This window comes from Clarias gariepinus, chromosome 3 (genome assembly GCF_024256425.1).
Source record: "Clarias gariepinus isolate MV-2021 ecotype Netherlands chromosome 3, CGAR_prim_01v2, whole genome shotgun sequence".
NCBI classification, from domain to species: Eukaryota; Metazoa; Chordata; class Actinopteri; order Siluriformes; family Clariidae; genus Clarias; species Clarias gariepinus.
Window position 1 is genome coordinate 31,651,292 of NC_071102.1, and position 14,696 is coordinate 31,665,987.

Sequence of the window (14,696 nt, forward strand, 5' to 3'; positions counted from 1 at the left end):
ATTATTTTTTCAAATGTCTCTTTAAATTTTTTAATACTGTGTTTCAGTATACGTTTAACTTATAAAATATGCTTAAGAAACTGTCCTTCTCCTTCTGCTCAGGTAGTTTCAAACAGAAGCAGGACTAATCAGTGACCTTGAAATGTAGGAAATTGTAGAGTGCTTCCTAATTTTGATCAAAAATGTATTAAGCAAAAAACTAATCTTATACGAGAATTTTTTTTTTTTGGCCAACTCATAATGATATACAGTAGGGTCAGTGGTAGATGAATATGGGACAGTGTAGTATTTTTAGGTGCAGGATATGATACAGTTATACCAGTGTGGCTGTTTTGAGAGCAGAGTGAAGCCTGACTGAGTAATAGATTACATGTCTAACTGTATATTTAACTTCTCTCTGTCTGTCTGTCTCTCACACACGCACGAGCCCGTTGATGTCACGTGTCCAAAATCGCGCCCCCTCGCGCGACCCCTCCTCTATTATGACGCTTCAGTCGAGCTCGAGGCGATAAAGTGTCAATCAAGCGCTGGAAGATGAGGGAGCGCAAGACCAGAAGGTGGCGGTAGTGTAGCGGAGTGCAGGCCAAGCGCCGGTAGAACAAGAATCTGTTCTTTCTAGCCGACACACACACACACACACACACGCGCGCGCGCAAAGGAAGAGGAAAAAAGAGAATAAAAGAATTTTCGGAAACGAAGAGACAGATGTGAGGTGAGCTCAGTATAAGTTTTATATATATGCTGCTAGACTTCTCTCTCTCTCTTTATATATAGATATATATAAAACAGTCTAGAAAAAGAAAAACTGTTATTAATATTTAATACTACTGTAAATTTATTACGTTTATTGGTATATAAAATATTACATATGTCTTCAGTGATTGCACAGAGTGTGAAGGATTAAATATACTAATAGCACAATTTTGCTTAAAATATTGCAATGCACTCAACATTATGGGTGACATACCAGAGTGAAAAAGAGGACAAATTGTTGGTGCGCATCTCCCTGCCCCATCTGTGACCAAGCCAGCCAGTCTTTGTGATGTATCAAGAGCCACGGTATCCAGGGTAGTGTCAGCATAGACATTACCAAGAAGGGCGAACCACATCCAACAGGAGTAACTGTGGAAGCAAGAGGAAGCTGTCGCAAAAGGAAAACCTAAAACCACAGCTGCCCAACTCACTGCAGAATTAAATGTGCACCTCAACTCTCCTGTTTTCACCAAACCTGTTCGTCGGGAGCTCCACAGGGTCAATGTACATGGCTGGGCTGCTATAGTCGAACCTTTGGTCACTCGTGCCAATGCTAAACGTCAGTTTCAATAGTGCCAGCAGCGAAAATCTTGGGCTGTGGACAATATAAAACGCGTATTGTTCTCTGATGAGTCCACTTTTACTGTCTTGTCCACACCCGGGAGAGTTACAGTGTGGAGAAGCCCCAAAGAAGCATACCACACAGACTGTTGCATGTCCAGAGTGAAGAATGCACCAATACACACAACAGGACTGGTGACAGAGTGGTTTGATGAACATAAAAGTGAAGTTAAACATCTCCCATGGCCTGCACAGTCACAAGATCTAAATATTTTTGAGCCACTTTGGGGTGTTTTGGAGGAGCGAGTCAGGAAATACAGTATTTTCCTCCACCAGCATCACAAACTGACCTGGCCACTACTCTAGGATTTTGGGAAATCTGAGTTAAATTTTACTTGTCAAACCCAGGCCTGAATAATGCCGGAACTGTTAAATCATGACATTTTAGAATAAGAGATTAGAATTAGAATTTAGAATTAGAACCCATCTATCTTAGAATCAATCAATCAATCAATGAATCAATCCATCTATCTAGTGTATCTATCTAGACAGAAGTCTAGCAGTAGTATTTTGTAGCTACAAGTTGCCAACAATGAAGTAAAGACTGACAAACTCGTATACAAAGAATTGTAATAGTCAAGGTGAGATGTAACAAGAGCAGATCCTAATAAAAGAAAGAACTGGTTTTAGTTGCAATGCAGCTGAGATGGTTAACAACTACGTTTTAAAACAGAGTTTATTTGTGTATCAAAGCTAAGAGAAGAAGAAAACCCCCAAGATTTTTGGGATGTACAGTATAGAGGTGTTAGAAAAGGAGGAAAAGGAAAAGGAGGCTTAACCTAAGACCAGGGCCCATAATAACTAAGCATCTCAGAATCACTCTAAGTTTATTTATGACTGAAAATGTTTATGAACCTTCCTACTCTTTTTTCAGCAAGGAGTAGGACTGTGCCAAGGAAATCGTGTGACGTCACTTTTTATTATACTGATATATAAACAAGACCGGACCCTTAGGTTTTCCATAGTCAGGAGGATGTTCACAGAAGATATATGTTCCCCCATTTGTACAGCAAATGTGCATTATGATAGGAAGGTTAAAACCAGTCTAAAGGCTTACCCTCAAGTCCTATCTCAACATTAAGATGACATAAAACAACATTATTTTGTTCTTTATAATAATATTATTTAACATTATTTTAATTGTATTAAAAGCAGTGGAAAGATCTAGCAAAACTAAAATTGCACAAGAGTTATACGAGAGCGATAATTGATTAGTCTTAAAGGAGCTGGCTTTGTACTATGACGGGCCCTGACTGGAAGATGTCATTTTTACTTAGATTGTGAAGACATCTAGGAATGGACTACTTTCTCTAGAGATTATGAAAAACAAACAAACAAAACAAAAAAAAAAAACAGTATGGAAATCAGCCTGTAATTGTTAAACAAGCCCTGATCCATGTTGGGCTTTGTGACCAGAGGCTAAACTACAAGGTGTTTAAACCAGGAAGGTACAAATCCACTGATTAAAGCTCTTCCTTTTTCATTTATCATTTATCATACTGTAAATTCTATTGTAAATTATTATGCGCAGATTAAGGATGAACTCAATGTGTATGCTGAAGGGATGAGAGAGATATCATGGATGGAAGTTTCATCCGGTCATCAGGTTTTTTCCTTCTGCACTTTTTAGACGTCACACAACATTAAAATGAAAAGATGAACCGCCATAAGAAGCCGGTTTCTGCTGGTCCTACCAAAACCTATATCAGAGGAAAACTGGGAGAGAGTGTAAGTGTGCAATTTTTAATAATATTTAATAATTACGGTATGTTCTGATTATTAAAATCATTAGTTCTTTGTGTGTTGAGGAAATCTTCATATCTCTGTCTCTTTTTTTCTGACAGATCTTTAAAAAGGATCCAGAATTCAATGCGACTGGCAGTAGCATGCAGCTCAATAATCAGTACAACTCTCTGCATGATCCATGCCTGAAACCTTTTCTCCATCATCCAGAGAGGAAAAAACAGCTGAGGAAAATGGGGCTTATCACAAAGGATGACAAAGTATGCATGAAGAAGAGAATTGTTCACTTATTGTTGACTTAGAACTTTTTTAGTATTAAAACATTAACAGGCACATTAAATTAAATTAAATTAAATTAAATTAAATTAAATTAAATTTTAGAGCTTTAGAGCTAACCCTAGTTGGTAAGCTTATTGTATTCACAAAGAAAAGTGACTCAGTCAGGTTAAGTTTGTAAACTTGTTTTATATTTAGGTTCTGTGCTCTCGGTCTGAGTTCACGCAGTGCATGAACTATAGATCGGCTGTTCAGAAGAGCCGTGATAAGCATTCTCATCAGGAAGTGGTACAATAACTGCACCAACACTAAACACACTGAAATATGGTATTCACGTATCAACACATTTAAATTAAAGACGGAATTTTCACACAAGTGAAATATGTAAGTTGATCAGAAATGAATTAAATGAGGTAATTGTAAAAATTCGTATAATTGGGGTAGACTAATTAAATAGAATTAAATGTTATTTATTTTAGCAAAATAGGCATAATGTCATAAAAGGGGTACACAGGCTTGGCATAAATGCATATGTGAAGACTTTAATGAGAAATTTGGGTGAAACACAAAGGGAATCCAATCAACAATAATCCGAACAGAAAAGAAAACAGTAATCATAACTGATTTGAGAAGGATACGCTTAATCCTGTTTTAACATGAGGAGCAACAGTGACACATTAAAAGCTCTGCGCTCTTCATTCATCATTTTTTTATACTGATGCATAGATTATGGCTAAGCTCTATGTTTGGATGAACTCTATTCTTGTTATAATGGTGCTTTTTGTCTGCACTTTTTAAATGTCACAGACCAAAACCACAAAGATGGACAGCTCTAAGAAGAACCCGATTTCTGATGCTTCTCCAGCACTTTTTACCAGAGGCAAACTGGGAGAAAGTGTAAGTGTGTGAACACATTTTAATTCAGAGTATTTCAACATGGCCTGCTCATAAGAAAATTTACATTAAATAGTTGTTAACGTGTGTTGAGGAACTGTGCATGTGCCGATCTCAAATTTAACTCATGGTTTGATGTTTTCTTTCTGACAGATATTTAAAAAGGATCCAGAATTTGATGTGACTAGCTCCAACATAAAGCTCAATCATCAGTATTCTTGTTTGCATGATCCATACCTGAAGCCCTTTCTCCATCATCCAGAGAGGAAAAAACACCTGAAGAAAATGGGGCTCATCACAGGGGATGACCAAGTATGTGTTTTATCTGCAATATAAAAACTGTTAATTTTTCCCTGTTAAAAAGCCTAAGTTTAATACGGTATGTTTTATAAGTTTTAATTAGGGTAGACTTGTAAGAAACATTTTAATGAAGTTGCTGAATGTTGAAAAGTTTACTGTAGTCAGATTAAACACAGAAAAGTGACTCAATCTGTCCCGGTTTCTAAACTTTAGGTTCTGTGCTCTCGGTCTGAGTTTATGCAGTGCATGAATTACAGATCGGCTGTTCAAAAGAGCCGCGAGAAGCATTTTCTTCAGGAAGTGGTAACTGCACCAACACTTACCACACAGAAAAAAATGAACAATACATTAACATACAGTATTTACAGTGGGCACATTTTGTTGCTTTGCAGCCTGAAATAAAGACAAACACATTTTTTTTATTTTAGCAAGTTGTGTTTACTGAGTGCAACTTTTAACATCCAAGTGAAAGATATACAGAAAAAATACAAAACTGAATCACTGAGTTGGAAAAGGATAAACCTTCCTCCCATTGACAACTTTCAGGCAGAAGGCAGCAGATTTCCCCTAAGAATTTAATGGTATTTTGCCCCATCTATTTTTTCCTTTTATCCCGACATGTGCTCTAGTCCAAGCCTACTATAGGAATTATGTTATTTGGTTGGTGAGCTGTATTAGATTACTGATAAACATATTGTTTGCCAAATAATAGAATTTTAGTCTCATTTGAACTTTTCTATGTGAATCTTTAGTGTGTTTTTGCAAAGCTTAGCTGTAAATGCATGCATCCTTGTAACCTTCCCATATAAGCCACATTTGTGGAGAATTTGTGATGATGTTGTCACATGTACACAAGTTTGTCATCAATTCCTGCAACTGCTTCAGAGGTACTGTAGGCCTCTTTGTAGCCTCTCTGACCAGTTCCCTCCTGGGTGAGCTGGACCACAGAGTGAAGGCAAAGGGGCCAACAAGTGCTAAACACCTCTGGGTGCTTCTTCAAGATTGTTGGAAACCATTTCAGGTGACTACATCTTGAAGCTCATCAAGGGAATGCCAAGAGTGTGCAAAGCATAATCAGAGCAAAGGCTGGCTATTTTGAAGAAACTATAATATAAAACATGTTTTCAGTTATTTTACCTTTTTTTGTTAAGTACACAACTCCACGTGTTCATTCATAGTTTTGATGCCTTCAGTGAGAATCTACCAATGTAAATGGTCATGAAAATAAAGAAAACACATTGAATGAGTGAAGGTGTCCAAACTTTTGGCCTGTACTGTATAAACAGCTTGTCTTCATTTCAGGCTGCAAAGCAACAAACTGTAATTATTTTAAGGGTTGGGGAGTGATCCTTTCTATACCCTCTGTGAATTAAAGGCAGAATTTTCATTCAAGTAAAATACGGTCTGGTTCGTAATGTTGGAACAATTTAATGTTTTTTGGTGACATTTGGCCTCGGTACATGACCACATTGAATTTAAAATAAAACACTCAAGATGTGAGCAAAGGCAAGTCTTTCAGCTTCAATTCAATGCATTTGACAAAAGTGTTGCATTAACCATATAGGAATTATAGCAATTTAAACTCTCTCTCTCTTCTTTTCTCTCTGTCTCTCTCTGTCTCTCTCTCGCGCGCACGCACACACACACACACACACACACACACACACACACACACACACACACACACACACACACATCTGGTGGCTCATTAATAATGTAACTAATGGCTAAGAAGCAGTTGCATATCCAGGTTTGTTCTGTTCCCTTGTTACTCCATGAATAATTAAGCAGTAATAAATGCAGATGCTTCACAACAAGGTGCAAACCACTGCTAAGAAGAACAGAAAGGCCAGATTAGACTGTGACATAAAAACAAGTAAAAAAGCCTGCCCAGTTTTGGAATAGGACACTTTGGACTGAGGAAACCAAGATTAACTTGTACCAGAATGATGGGAAGAGAAAAGTATGGAGAAAGAAAGTAACATGATCCAAAAAGTTTTTTTCCCCGAATAGTCCAACAATTGTTTTTCATGTTTATTCTGGTGATAATTCTCTGGTTGGGTTATTGATCTTTCAATTAACTTTACAGTAAATAATAACAATAACTGTGATGTTTAAGATCTAAACCTTTTATTTTAGCATTTTCTCCTGGGGTCTAGGGTGTTGGAATTTATATACTTTTTTTTTTCTTTGCTAAATACAATTTTCAGAATTTAAGAAATGAAATAAACCTTTAATAGATAAATAAAAAAAACCTTTTTTATCTTATTGAAGCTAAATAAACACATTTATTTACATGTAGCTTAAATATCAGGAGTAAATACTGTACTTAAACTACCATCAAAAGCTGGACTGACCTGGCCTGATCAAGGAGTTTACTGCGCATGCACACTTAAAACCGCAACAAAAATGTCAAATGTGAGCAGCAACAGTGACACATTAAAAGCGCCACACTCTTCAAACCTCATTTATTGTACTGTAAATTGTTTTGGATATAAAGTTGCACAGATGAAGGATGAACGCTATGTGAATGTCACAGGTTTGCATGGTGCTTGTTTATGATGTTTTTTTCTTCTCCACATTTCAGATATCACAGAACAAAACCGCAAAGATGGACAGCTCTAAGAAGAATCCTGTTTCTGCCGCTCCTTCCGTACTTTATACCCGAGGCAAACTGGGAGACAGTGTAAGTGTGTGAACATGTTTTAATGTGAATGATTACCTCATGATCTGATCATTAGATCTTACCTTTATAAGTTATTTGTGTTTTGAGGGACCCTGTACTGTATGTGCCTATCTCAGGTTTAACTCATGGTTTGATATTATTTTTGGCAGATCTTTAAAAAGGATCCAGAATTTGATCCAACTGGCACCAACATGAGACTCAATAATGAGTATAACTGTCTGCATGATCCACACCTGAGGTCTTTTTTCCATCATCCAGAGAGGAAAAAACTCCTAAAGAAAATAGGGCTCATCACAGTGGATGACCAAGTACGAATTTTATCTGTAATATAAAAACTGAGCATTTTACCGTTAAAAAGCTAAAGTTTAATGTTTTACGAGTTTTAATTAGGCTAGACATGTAAAAAAGTTAATCAACAATAAATTTAGAGATGAACGTTTTTGATTTACCACAGTTTCTAAACTTTTTTTTTTTAAGGTGCTATGCTCTCGCCCTGAATTCATGCAGTACTTGAACTACAGATCGGCTGTTCAGAAGAGCTGTGAAAAGCATTCTCTTCAGGAAGAGGTACAGTAACTGCACCAACACTAACCAAAATCTCCTATAGAGATTTATGTGTATCTGAATTAATACTTTCCTGCTGATTTTAGCTTTTTTTTTCTAATTGTAAAATAATCTGGACCAAATATCTCTCCTGACTTAGAACGCAGTCAAACAACTTCTGCAGATTGCATGGTCTGCATATTAAAGGTCTGTTTTTCTTTTTTGGAATTCCCGCAGGATAGGAGTCAACTTCACTATTCATCATGTGAGCCTTATGTACTTATAATCATCCTTGGTTAAACTGTTGAAATAGTCTTCACTCAGCTTAAATTAACCCCCTAACACATTTTTTTTTTAGATCGTCTACAGTCAATCTATAGATAATCTGTTCAGGTAAACCTGAACACAGCATTGATGCTGGAGTGCAGAATGTAAAAACAAGATCAGAGACACTCCAGCTGGTGAGTAAGAGGATGATTTATTACTCTCGAAACCCCAATTCATTTGGCTAAAGTGATTCCTTTTTCATTTTCAGTAAAAGATGAAAAACAGAAGAAAGAAAAAGCACTTCTTCAGAAGAGCCTGGCAAGTTATTACTTGTGGAGTTTTCACCTGTGGGAGACGATCCAACAAGGACCATCGAATCGAGTAGCCCCCTCAAGCTCTAACTGCAGCTGCTTAGACTCTCTCCCCCTTACGTACACACACACAAACATTTTTACAATATTAGAGCCCCTAGTAAAATTGTAAAGACTAAAATAAAGTAAAAGTATCGCTCTTGTATTTGATCAAAAGGAATCACTGTACTGACTAGTTAAGAAATCAGTGCTCTTCTGAATACTTAAGGAAGCACTGTGACAAAATTAGTTATACCATTGACTAACTCGGGCGGCACGGTGGTGTAGTGGTTAGTACTGTCGCATGGCGCAGGGTCCGGGTTCGATTTCAGCCCAGGTTCGATTTCTGCCTCTGTGTGCATGGAGTTTGCATGTTCTCCCCGTGCTTAATGGGTTTCCGCTGGGTACTCCGGTTTCCTTCCACAGTCCATGCAGATTAGGCTAATTGATGTTCCCAAATTGGCCATAGTTAGTGAATGAGTGTGTGAGTATGTGCCCTGTGATGGATTCACACCCCATCCAGAGTATACCCGGCTTCGTGCCCTAAGTCTCCTGGGATAGGCTCCAGGCCCCTCGTTACCCTGATCACAGAATGAAGCAGTATAGACAGTAAGTGAGTAATGACTAACCCAGTATCTGATGTGACCCATGTGAGTATAGGTTCCATTTTTAAATCTGGTTCTTCTAAAGGTGTGAGCGAGTTTTTCTTTACCACTGTCGCCTCTGGCTTGCTTTTGGGTATATAAATATACAACAGATTTATAAAAAGCTGAGTTGTGATAATGTTCCCTATTAATAAAAAGTAGTGTGAAAAATGCAATTCTGTTTTTATTTAAAGAAACCTGTTCTTACTCCTAATTTGGACATTTGGTTATCTGTTACTGTATGTTGTATATAATTTTATTATTTCCTTACTTCTTAATGCAGTTTTGAAAATTGTTAATTATAAGTAGTTTATTGATTTTGTATGAAATTTTCCTATTATGAGCAAAGCTACCTAAGCAGTAGGGGTTGTGGCGAAAAAAAAAGGAAGAAGCAGGAGGAGGGTTAAAATATAAGAGGTATAACCAAAACATAATAAAAAATTTTCTGTAGAATAAATGTGTCATTGTTTTTAGTCTTTCGACTACTCTCGTTGAGGGGTCGTCACAGCGGACCAACTGATCCGCACAACAACCTGCCACAGTTTTTACACCGGATGCCCTTTCTGATGCAACCCTCCCACATTATACACTAACACATATATTGTAAGGGTAAAGTACAATGTACTTTTAGCTTTATGTCCCTGGCATTATTTTGAAAAACATACAATAGTAAAATTTAGGTAATTCTGCTATGATTCGTTTTGTTTGTTACTTTAAAATAGAATAAAAATAGAATATAAATTTTATACTTCTTCTTCTTTGTCTTTCGGCTATTTCCTTTCAGGGGTCGCCACGGCGAATCATCTGCCTCCATTTAACTCTATCCTCTGCTTCCTCTTCTCTTACACCAACTAACTTCATGTCCTCTCTGCATCCATAAATCTCCTCTTTGGTCTTCCTCTAGACCTCCTGCCTGGCAGTTTCAACCTCATCATCCTTCTACCGATATATTCACCATCTCTCCTCTGAACATGTTCAAACCACCTCAATCTGGCCTCTCTGACTTCATGTCCAAAACATCTAACGTGGATTGTCCCTCTGATGAACTCATTCTTGATCCTATCCATCCTTGTCACTCCCAAAGAAAACCTCAACATCTTCAGCTCTGCTGCCTCCTGTCTTTTCTTTAGTGCAACTGTCTCTAAGGCGTAAAGCATTGCTGGTCTCACCACTGTCCTGTACACCTTTCCATTCATTCTCACTGATGTTCTTTTGTCACATAATACACCTGACACTTTTCTCCATCAATTCCAACCTGCTTATAACCTCCTCTACACCTCCTTTCCACACACTCCATTGCTCTGGACAATTGACCCTAAGTACTAAAAGTCCTGCACCTTTTTTTACCTCTGCTTTCTAGAGTGTACTGTAACTCCACCTCTCTAGATTTTCCTCCACCTGTTCCCCGCTCTCTCTCCAGAGCACAATGTCATCTGCAAACATCATTGGCCTTGGAGACTCCTGTCTAAACTCATCTGTCATGGTGATTGACAGGATGACAGATGAGGTTAGACAGGAGTGGACAAGGTACAGGAGTCTAACCTCATCTTGTCATCCTGCCCATCACTATAGCAAACAAGAAGGGGATGACAGACTACTGGACATATAAAATTCTTAGGGTCACACTGTAACAGAGGGTTTCAATTTAGTTTACATAAAGTCCCTGGAAATTTTTTACAATTTTTTTGGTGAAAGTTACTGGTTTCACCAATAGACATGCACCAGTAATACCACCTAAGAGTGTTGCTTTTATAGTCAAAGGGTTATGAAGTTGAAGGTATTAACCCCTAAAATTAATAAATTTTTGTTCCTTTGTTGTGAAGTTTTTTTTTTTATCTCTTAGTTTATTCTTTTTACCCATTTTTTTGGCCTTGTTCTGCTTCTTAAGTTTTCTCTGTATAGTGCATCCGAAAAGTATTCACAGCACCAAAATACCAAAATATATCATGTAGTTGATCGGGGACCTTCTTTTAGACCCCAAACCATAGTTTTCTTTTTCTTGATTGATTTAACTTACTAAAAGAATTTCACTGCATATCGTACTGTGTATGACTGTGTATGTGACAAATAAAATTTTAATTTGAATAAAAGGGACATTCACATCAAACTTGTGATAAAACTTCTCAGGAATGAAGGCTGCAAATCAATTGATATTTGCAGAAAACACAGTACGATAGGGAGACTGTTTGCAGCAATAAAATATTTGAATGGTTCAAACATTTTAAAGTAGGCCGTACGTCTGTGAATGAGGATCCTGGCCGAGGTGGCTCGGGAGCCCACTGCAGTTGCTCTCATAAAACATTCAGCGTGTGGAACACATGGTTCTTAAAAATCAATGAATAAATTGTCATCAACTTGCGAAAGGGATGCATCTGTGTGTGGGAAATACACACATTTACCAACACCACGTACAGCACATTATGGGAACTCGGCTGGGAGTTATATCCATATCCCCTGCAAGCAATTTCCAGATGTTTGGGCCATTAAGGGAGTTCCTGGGAGGCCAATGTTTCAGAAGTGAGCAGGCAGTCCTATCAAAGCTCTGGCTTACTGAGAAAACTTTCCACCTTGATGGTATCCAAGCACTAGTAAATGGCTCGGATATGAGCATTAGTGTAGCCGGGGGATTGTATAGAGACATATAGAGAGTTGTTACTCTCATAACTGTTGTTTATTCTGCACAATCAGAAGTCCTGGTTTGATGTGAATGCCGCCTCGTACTTAATTCCACTGTTATAAAATACATACATTTATTTAAAACAACTCTTGGTTAAATTAACTGCCTCTCTCTCTTCAGCATGATTTCCACTGTGAAATCATGACCTTGCACCCCATCTAGTGGCAACACTGAAGGTTTACACATATTATAGAAAATTAGGCTAATTGGTGTTCCCAAATTGCCCGTAGTGTGTGTGTGTGTGTGCCCTGCGATGAATTGGCACCCTGTCCAGGGTATACCCCGCCTCGTGCCCTAAGTTTCCTGGGATAAGCTCCAGGCCCCCGCGACCCTAAATACAGGTATAGACGATGAGTGAGTGAGTGAGTGAGTCTTCAGCGCCATCTGCTGGTAGCTTGAGAGAATTGAACACTTAATACTTCAGCAATAATAATAGTACGTATTAAGAAGGGAAAAAACCCAACATGTATCTTACTATATCGCTCTTTTTTTGTGTGTATCCATTCTTTATTTACAGTAGGGTCCAAAAGCCATAGACCAGATCGGTTAGATGAATATACGGACAGACAAAATTGCTATTAAATATTTCTGGGTGCAGGAACTGAGGGAGTTCTAAGAGCAAAATGCAGCACTTGGTGATTGTGTATTTCACCATATATTTACCTTCATGTCATTAAGTGCTTAATTTCCCGCCCGTGACGTGTCAATCAAACTTAAAGCAACTCGCGCGGTTTATTAAATTAATTGGACTTAAATTGTGACGTTTCGATCGGGCGCTGTATTGTGAAGTGTATATCGTGAAGAATGTAGTTTACTGAAGTTCATCCGCCGTAAAACAAGAAGATACGAAACTCCTCTTTCTGACCAACACACACACACACACACACACACGATGGAAACGGAAAGAGAAAGAGATGTGAGTCGAGTTAAGTATCATTTCTGTTGCCTTTAAAAGTCTATTAAAGTAAAGATGAGGTACAGGTTCAGCACTCGCCTTAAATCAGCGTTTATACAGTATATACAGTACTGTGCAAAAGTCTTCTACACATGCAGATAAATACTGTAGAGCATGGATGCCTTAAAAAAAACATAAATCCCAGTAAACAGTATTTCTACAGTAAAGGTGCTACAGTTCTGGTCTTAAACATACACTGAAATGTGTTTCTTAATTCACCTTACAGAGAACTTTCAACTTACTAGAACTTCTTTAATAGCAATAACTTATTGTATTTTTAAATTTTATGAATCCAGAAAAAAGGTGAAGCTTAATGTATATTTATTTAGACATTGACTGGCGTTACTTCTCTTTCTGGTAACACCACTGATGGTATCACCAGTGAAGCTGACAATTTCAGGGAAAAATCATAACTATACTCAGCAAAAAAAGAAACGTCCTCTGACTTTCAACTGTTTTTACTTTCAGTAAGCTTAATGTGTAAATATTTGTATGAACACTAAAAGAGTCAACACCATAAGACATAAAGTAAAAATGTTTCCCAATGTGTCCCTGAATGAAGGGAGGCTCAAAATCAAAAGTACCAGTCAGTATCTGGTGTGGCCACCAGCTGCTTGAAGTACTGCAGTGCATCTTCTCCCCCTTGGACTGCCTATTGCGGACAGTCTGAGCACTGATGGAGGGATTGTGTGTTCCTGGTGTGACTCGGGCAGTTGTTATGGCCATCCTGTACCTGTCACGCAGGTGTGATATTCGGATGTACCGAGCCTGTGCAGGTGTTGTTACACGTGGTCTTCCACTGCGAGGATGATCAGCTGTCCTTCCTGTCTCCCTGTAGCGCCGTCTTAGGCGTCTCACAGTGTGGACATGGCAATTTATTGCCCTAGCCACATCAGCAATCCTCATGCCTCTCTGCAGCATGCCTAATGCACGTTCACGCAGATGAGCAGGGACCCTGGGCAGCTTTCTTTGGGTGTTTTTCACAGTCGGTAGACAGGTCTCTTTAGTGTCCTGCGTTTTTAGAACTGTGACCTTAAATGCCTACTTTCTGTAAGTTGTTAAGGTCTTAACGACAGTTCCACAGGTGCATGGTAATTAATTGATTATGGTTAATTGAACATGCATGGAAAACATTGTTTAAACCCTTTACAATGAAGATCTGTAAAGTTATTTGGATTTTTACAACATTATTGTTGAAATACACAGTCCTGAAAAGGGGACATTTCTTTTTTTGCTGGGTATATTTACAAAATGGCTTCCATGTGTAAGACCACATGGTTTTCAGTTATGTCAAAATCAATTAATTCATTATTAGCCAGTCTTTGTGTTCAAATTTTGACAGTTATAATTCTAGAATGAAAAACATGACAGACTTGCATAAAATTGTAAATACATTATGACATTTCTAAACAAATGACGTGAGACATCTGACATAACTTTTGCATTGTCCAGTGCTCTTCATCTAGTGAGCTCTGACACAGGGACAATTTTAAATTGTCAAGTTCAAGTTTCAAAAATAAAACTCTTTTTGTGCAACATTAACACTAATAACATTCTGATATTATATTATTATATTATTAATTATAATCAATTCTCTTTTCATGGTTTAAGTGTGTAACGTATTTTATAAAATATATGTTATTGTGAATAAAAGTTATTTTATGAAAAAAATCCATGAAAAGTATATGATCCCACCGATCATAGTGACAAGGCATTTCCATGAACCTGGCCTTTAAAAAAAAAAAACAATTTAACAATAATTTTTTTTTATATTAAAGTAAGAAAATGTATTTCAAGATTGAAAGTACACACTATATTTTCTAAACATACACAAGTAATTTGTCTGTTAATTCAAATGATTTTGCATCAGCAAAACTAATTGACAGGACTTTTTGTAGAATGACCCAACTCAAGAAACAAAGTGTTAAAGTGTTAAAGACTCTTTAGTACATGCTGTGCAGTTTTATAAAGATGGCCAAAACATGGT

At 37.6% G+C, this 14,696-nt stretch overlaps 1 protein-coding gene across 4 annotated transcripts; it reads left to right on the forward strand.

Annotated features, from left to right (window-relative positions):
• The first annotated feature begins 629 nt into the window (after positions 1–629).
• Positions 630–9,477, forward strand: LOC128519413 (uncharacterized). Of its 4 annotated transcripts, none has more exons than XM_053493136.1 (13): positions 630–712; positions 2,906–3,102; positions 3,219–3,377; positions 3,592–3,681; positions 4,201–4,290; positions 4,441–4,599; positions 4,801–4,890; positions 7,175–7,273; positions 7,423–7,581; positions 7,751–7,840; positions 7,977–8,081; positions 8,175–8,277; positions 8,352–9,477. In XM_053493136.1, exons 2-11 carry the CDS (start codon positions 3,031–3,033, stop codon positions 8,019–8,021), a joined length of 1,053 nt encoding a protein of 350 aa, XP_053349111.1. In that variant the 5' UTR covers positions 630–712; positions 2,906–3,030; the 3' UTR covers positions 8,022–8,081; positions 8,175–8,277; positions 8,352–9,477. The 4 variants fall into 4 exon arrangements, with proteins under 4 accessions (XP_053349111.1, XP_053349109.1, XP_053349113.1 ...); XM_053493134.1 differs by having other exon boundaries at positions 8,054–8,081; XM_053493135.1 differs by having other exon boundaries at positions 646–712; positions 3,005–3,102; positions 8,054–8,081.
• The last annotated feature ends 5,219 nt before the right edge of the window (positions 9,478–14,696 follow it).

Excerpts from the sequence above, each read along its gene's own strand:
- LOC128519413 (XM_053493134.1), top strand. The coding sequence starts at position 3,031 with ATGAACCGCCATAAGAAGCCGGTTTCTGCTGGTCCTACCAAAACCTAT. Across the intron at positions 3,103-3,218 it reads GAGGAAAACTGGGAGAGAGT|ATCTTTAAAAAGGATCCAGA; the intron begins GTAAGTGTGCAA and ends TTTTTCTGACAG. Across the intron at positions 7,841-8,053 it reads AGCATTCTCTTCAGGAAGAG|GATAGGAGTCAACTTCACTA; the intron begins GTACAGTAACTG and ends GAATTCCCGCAG.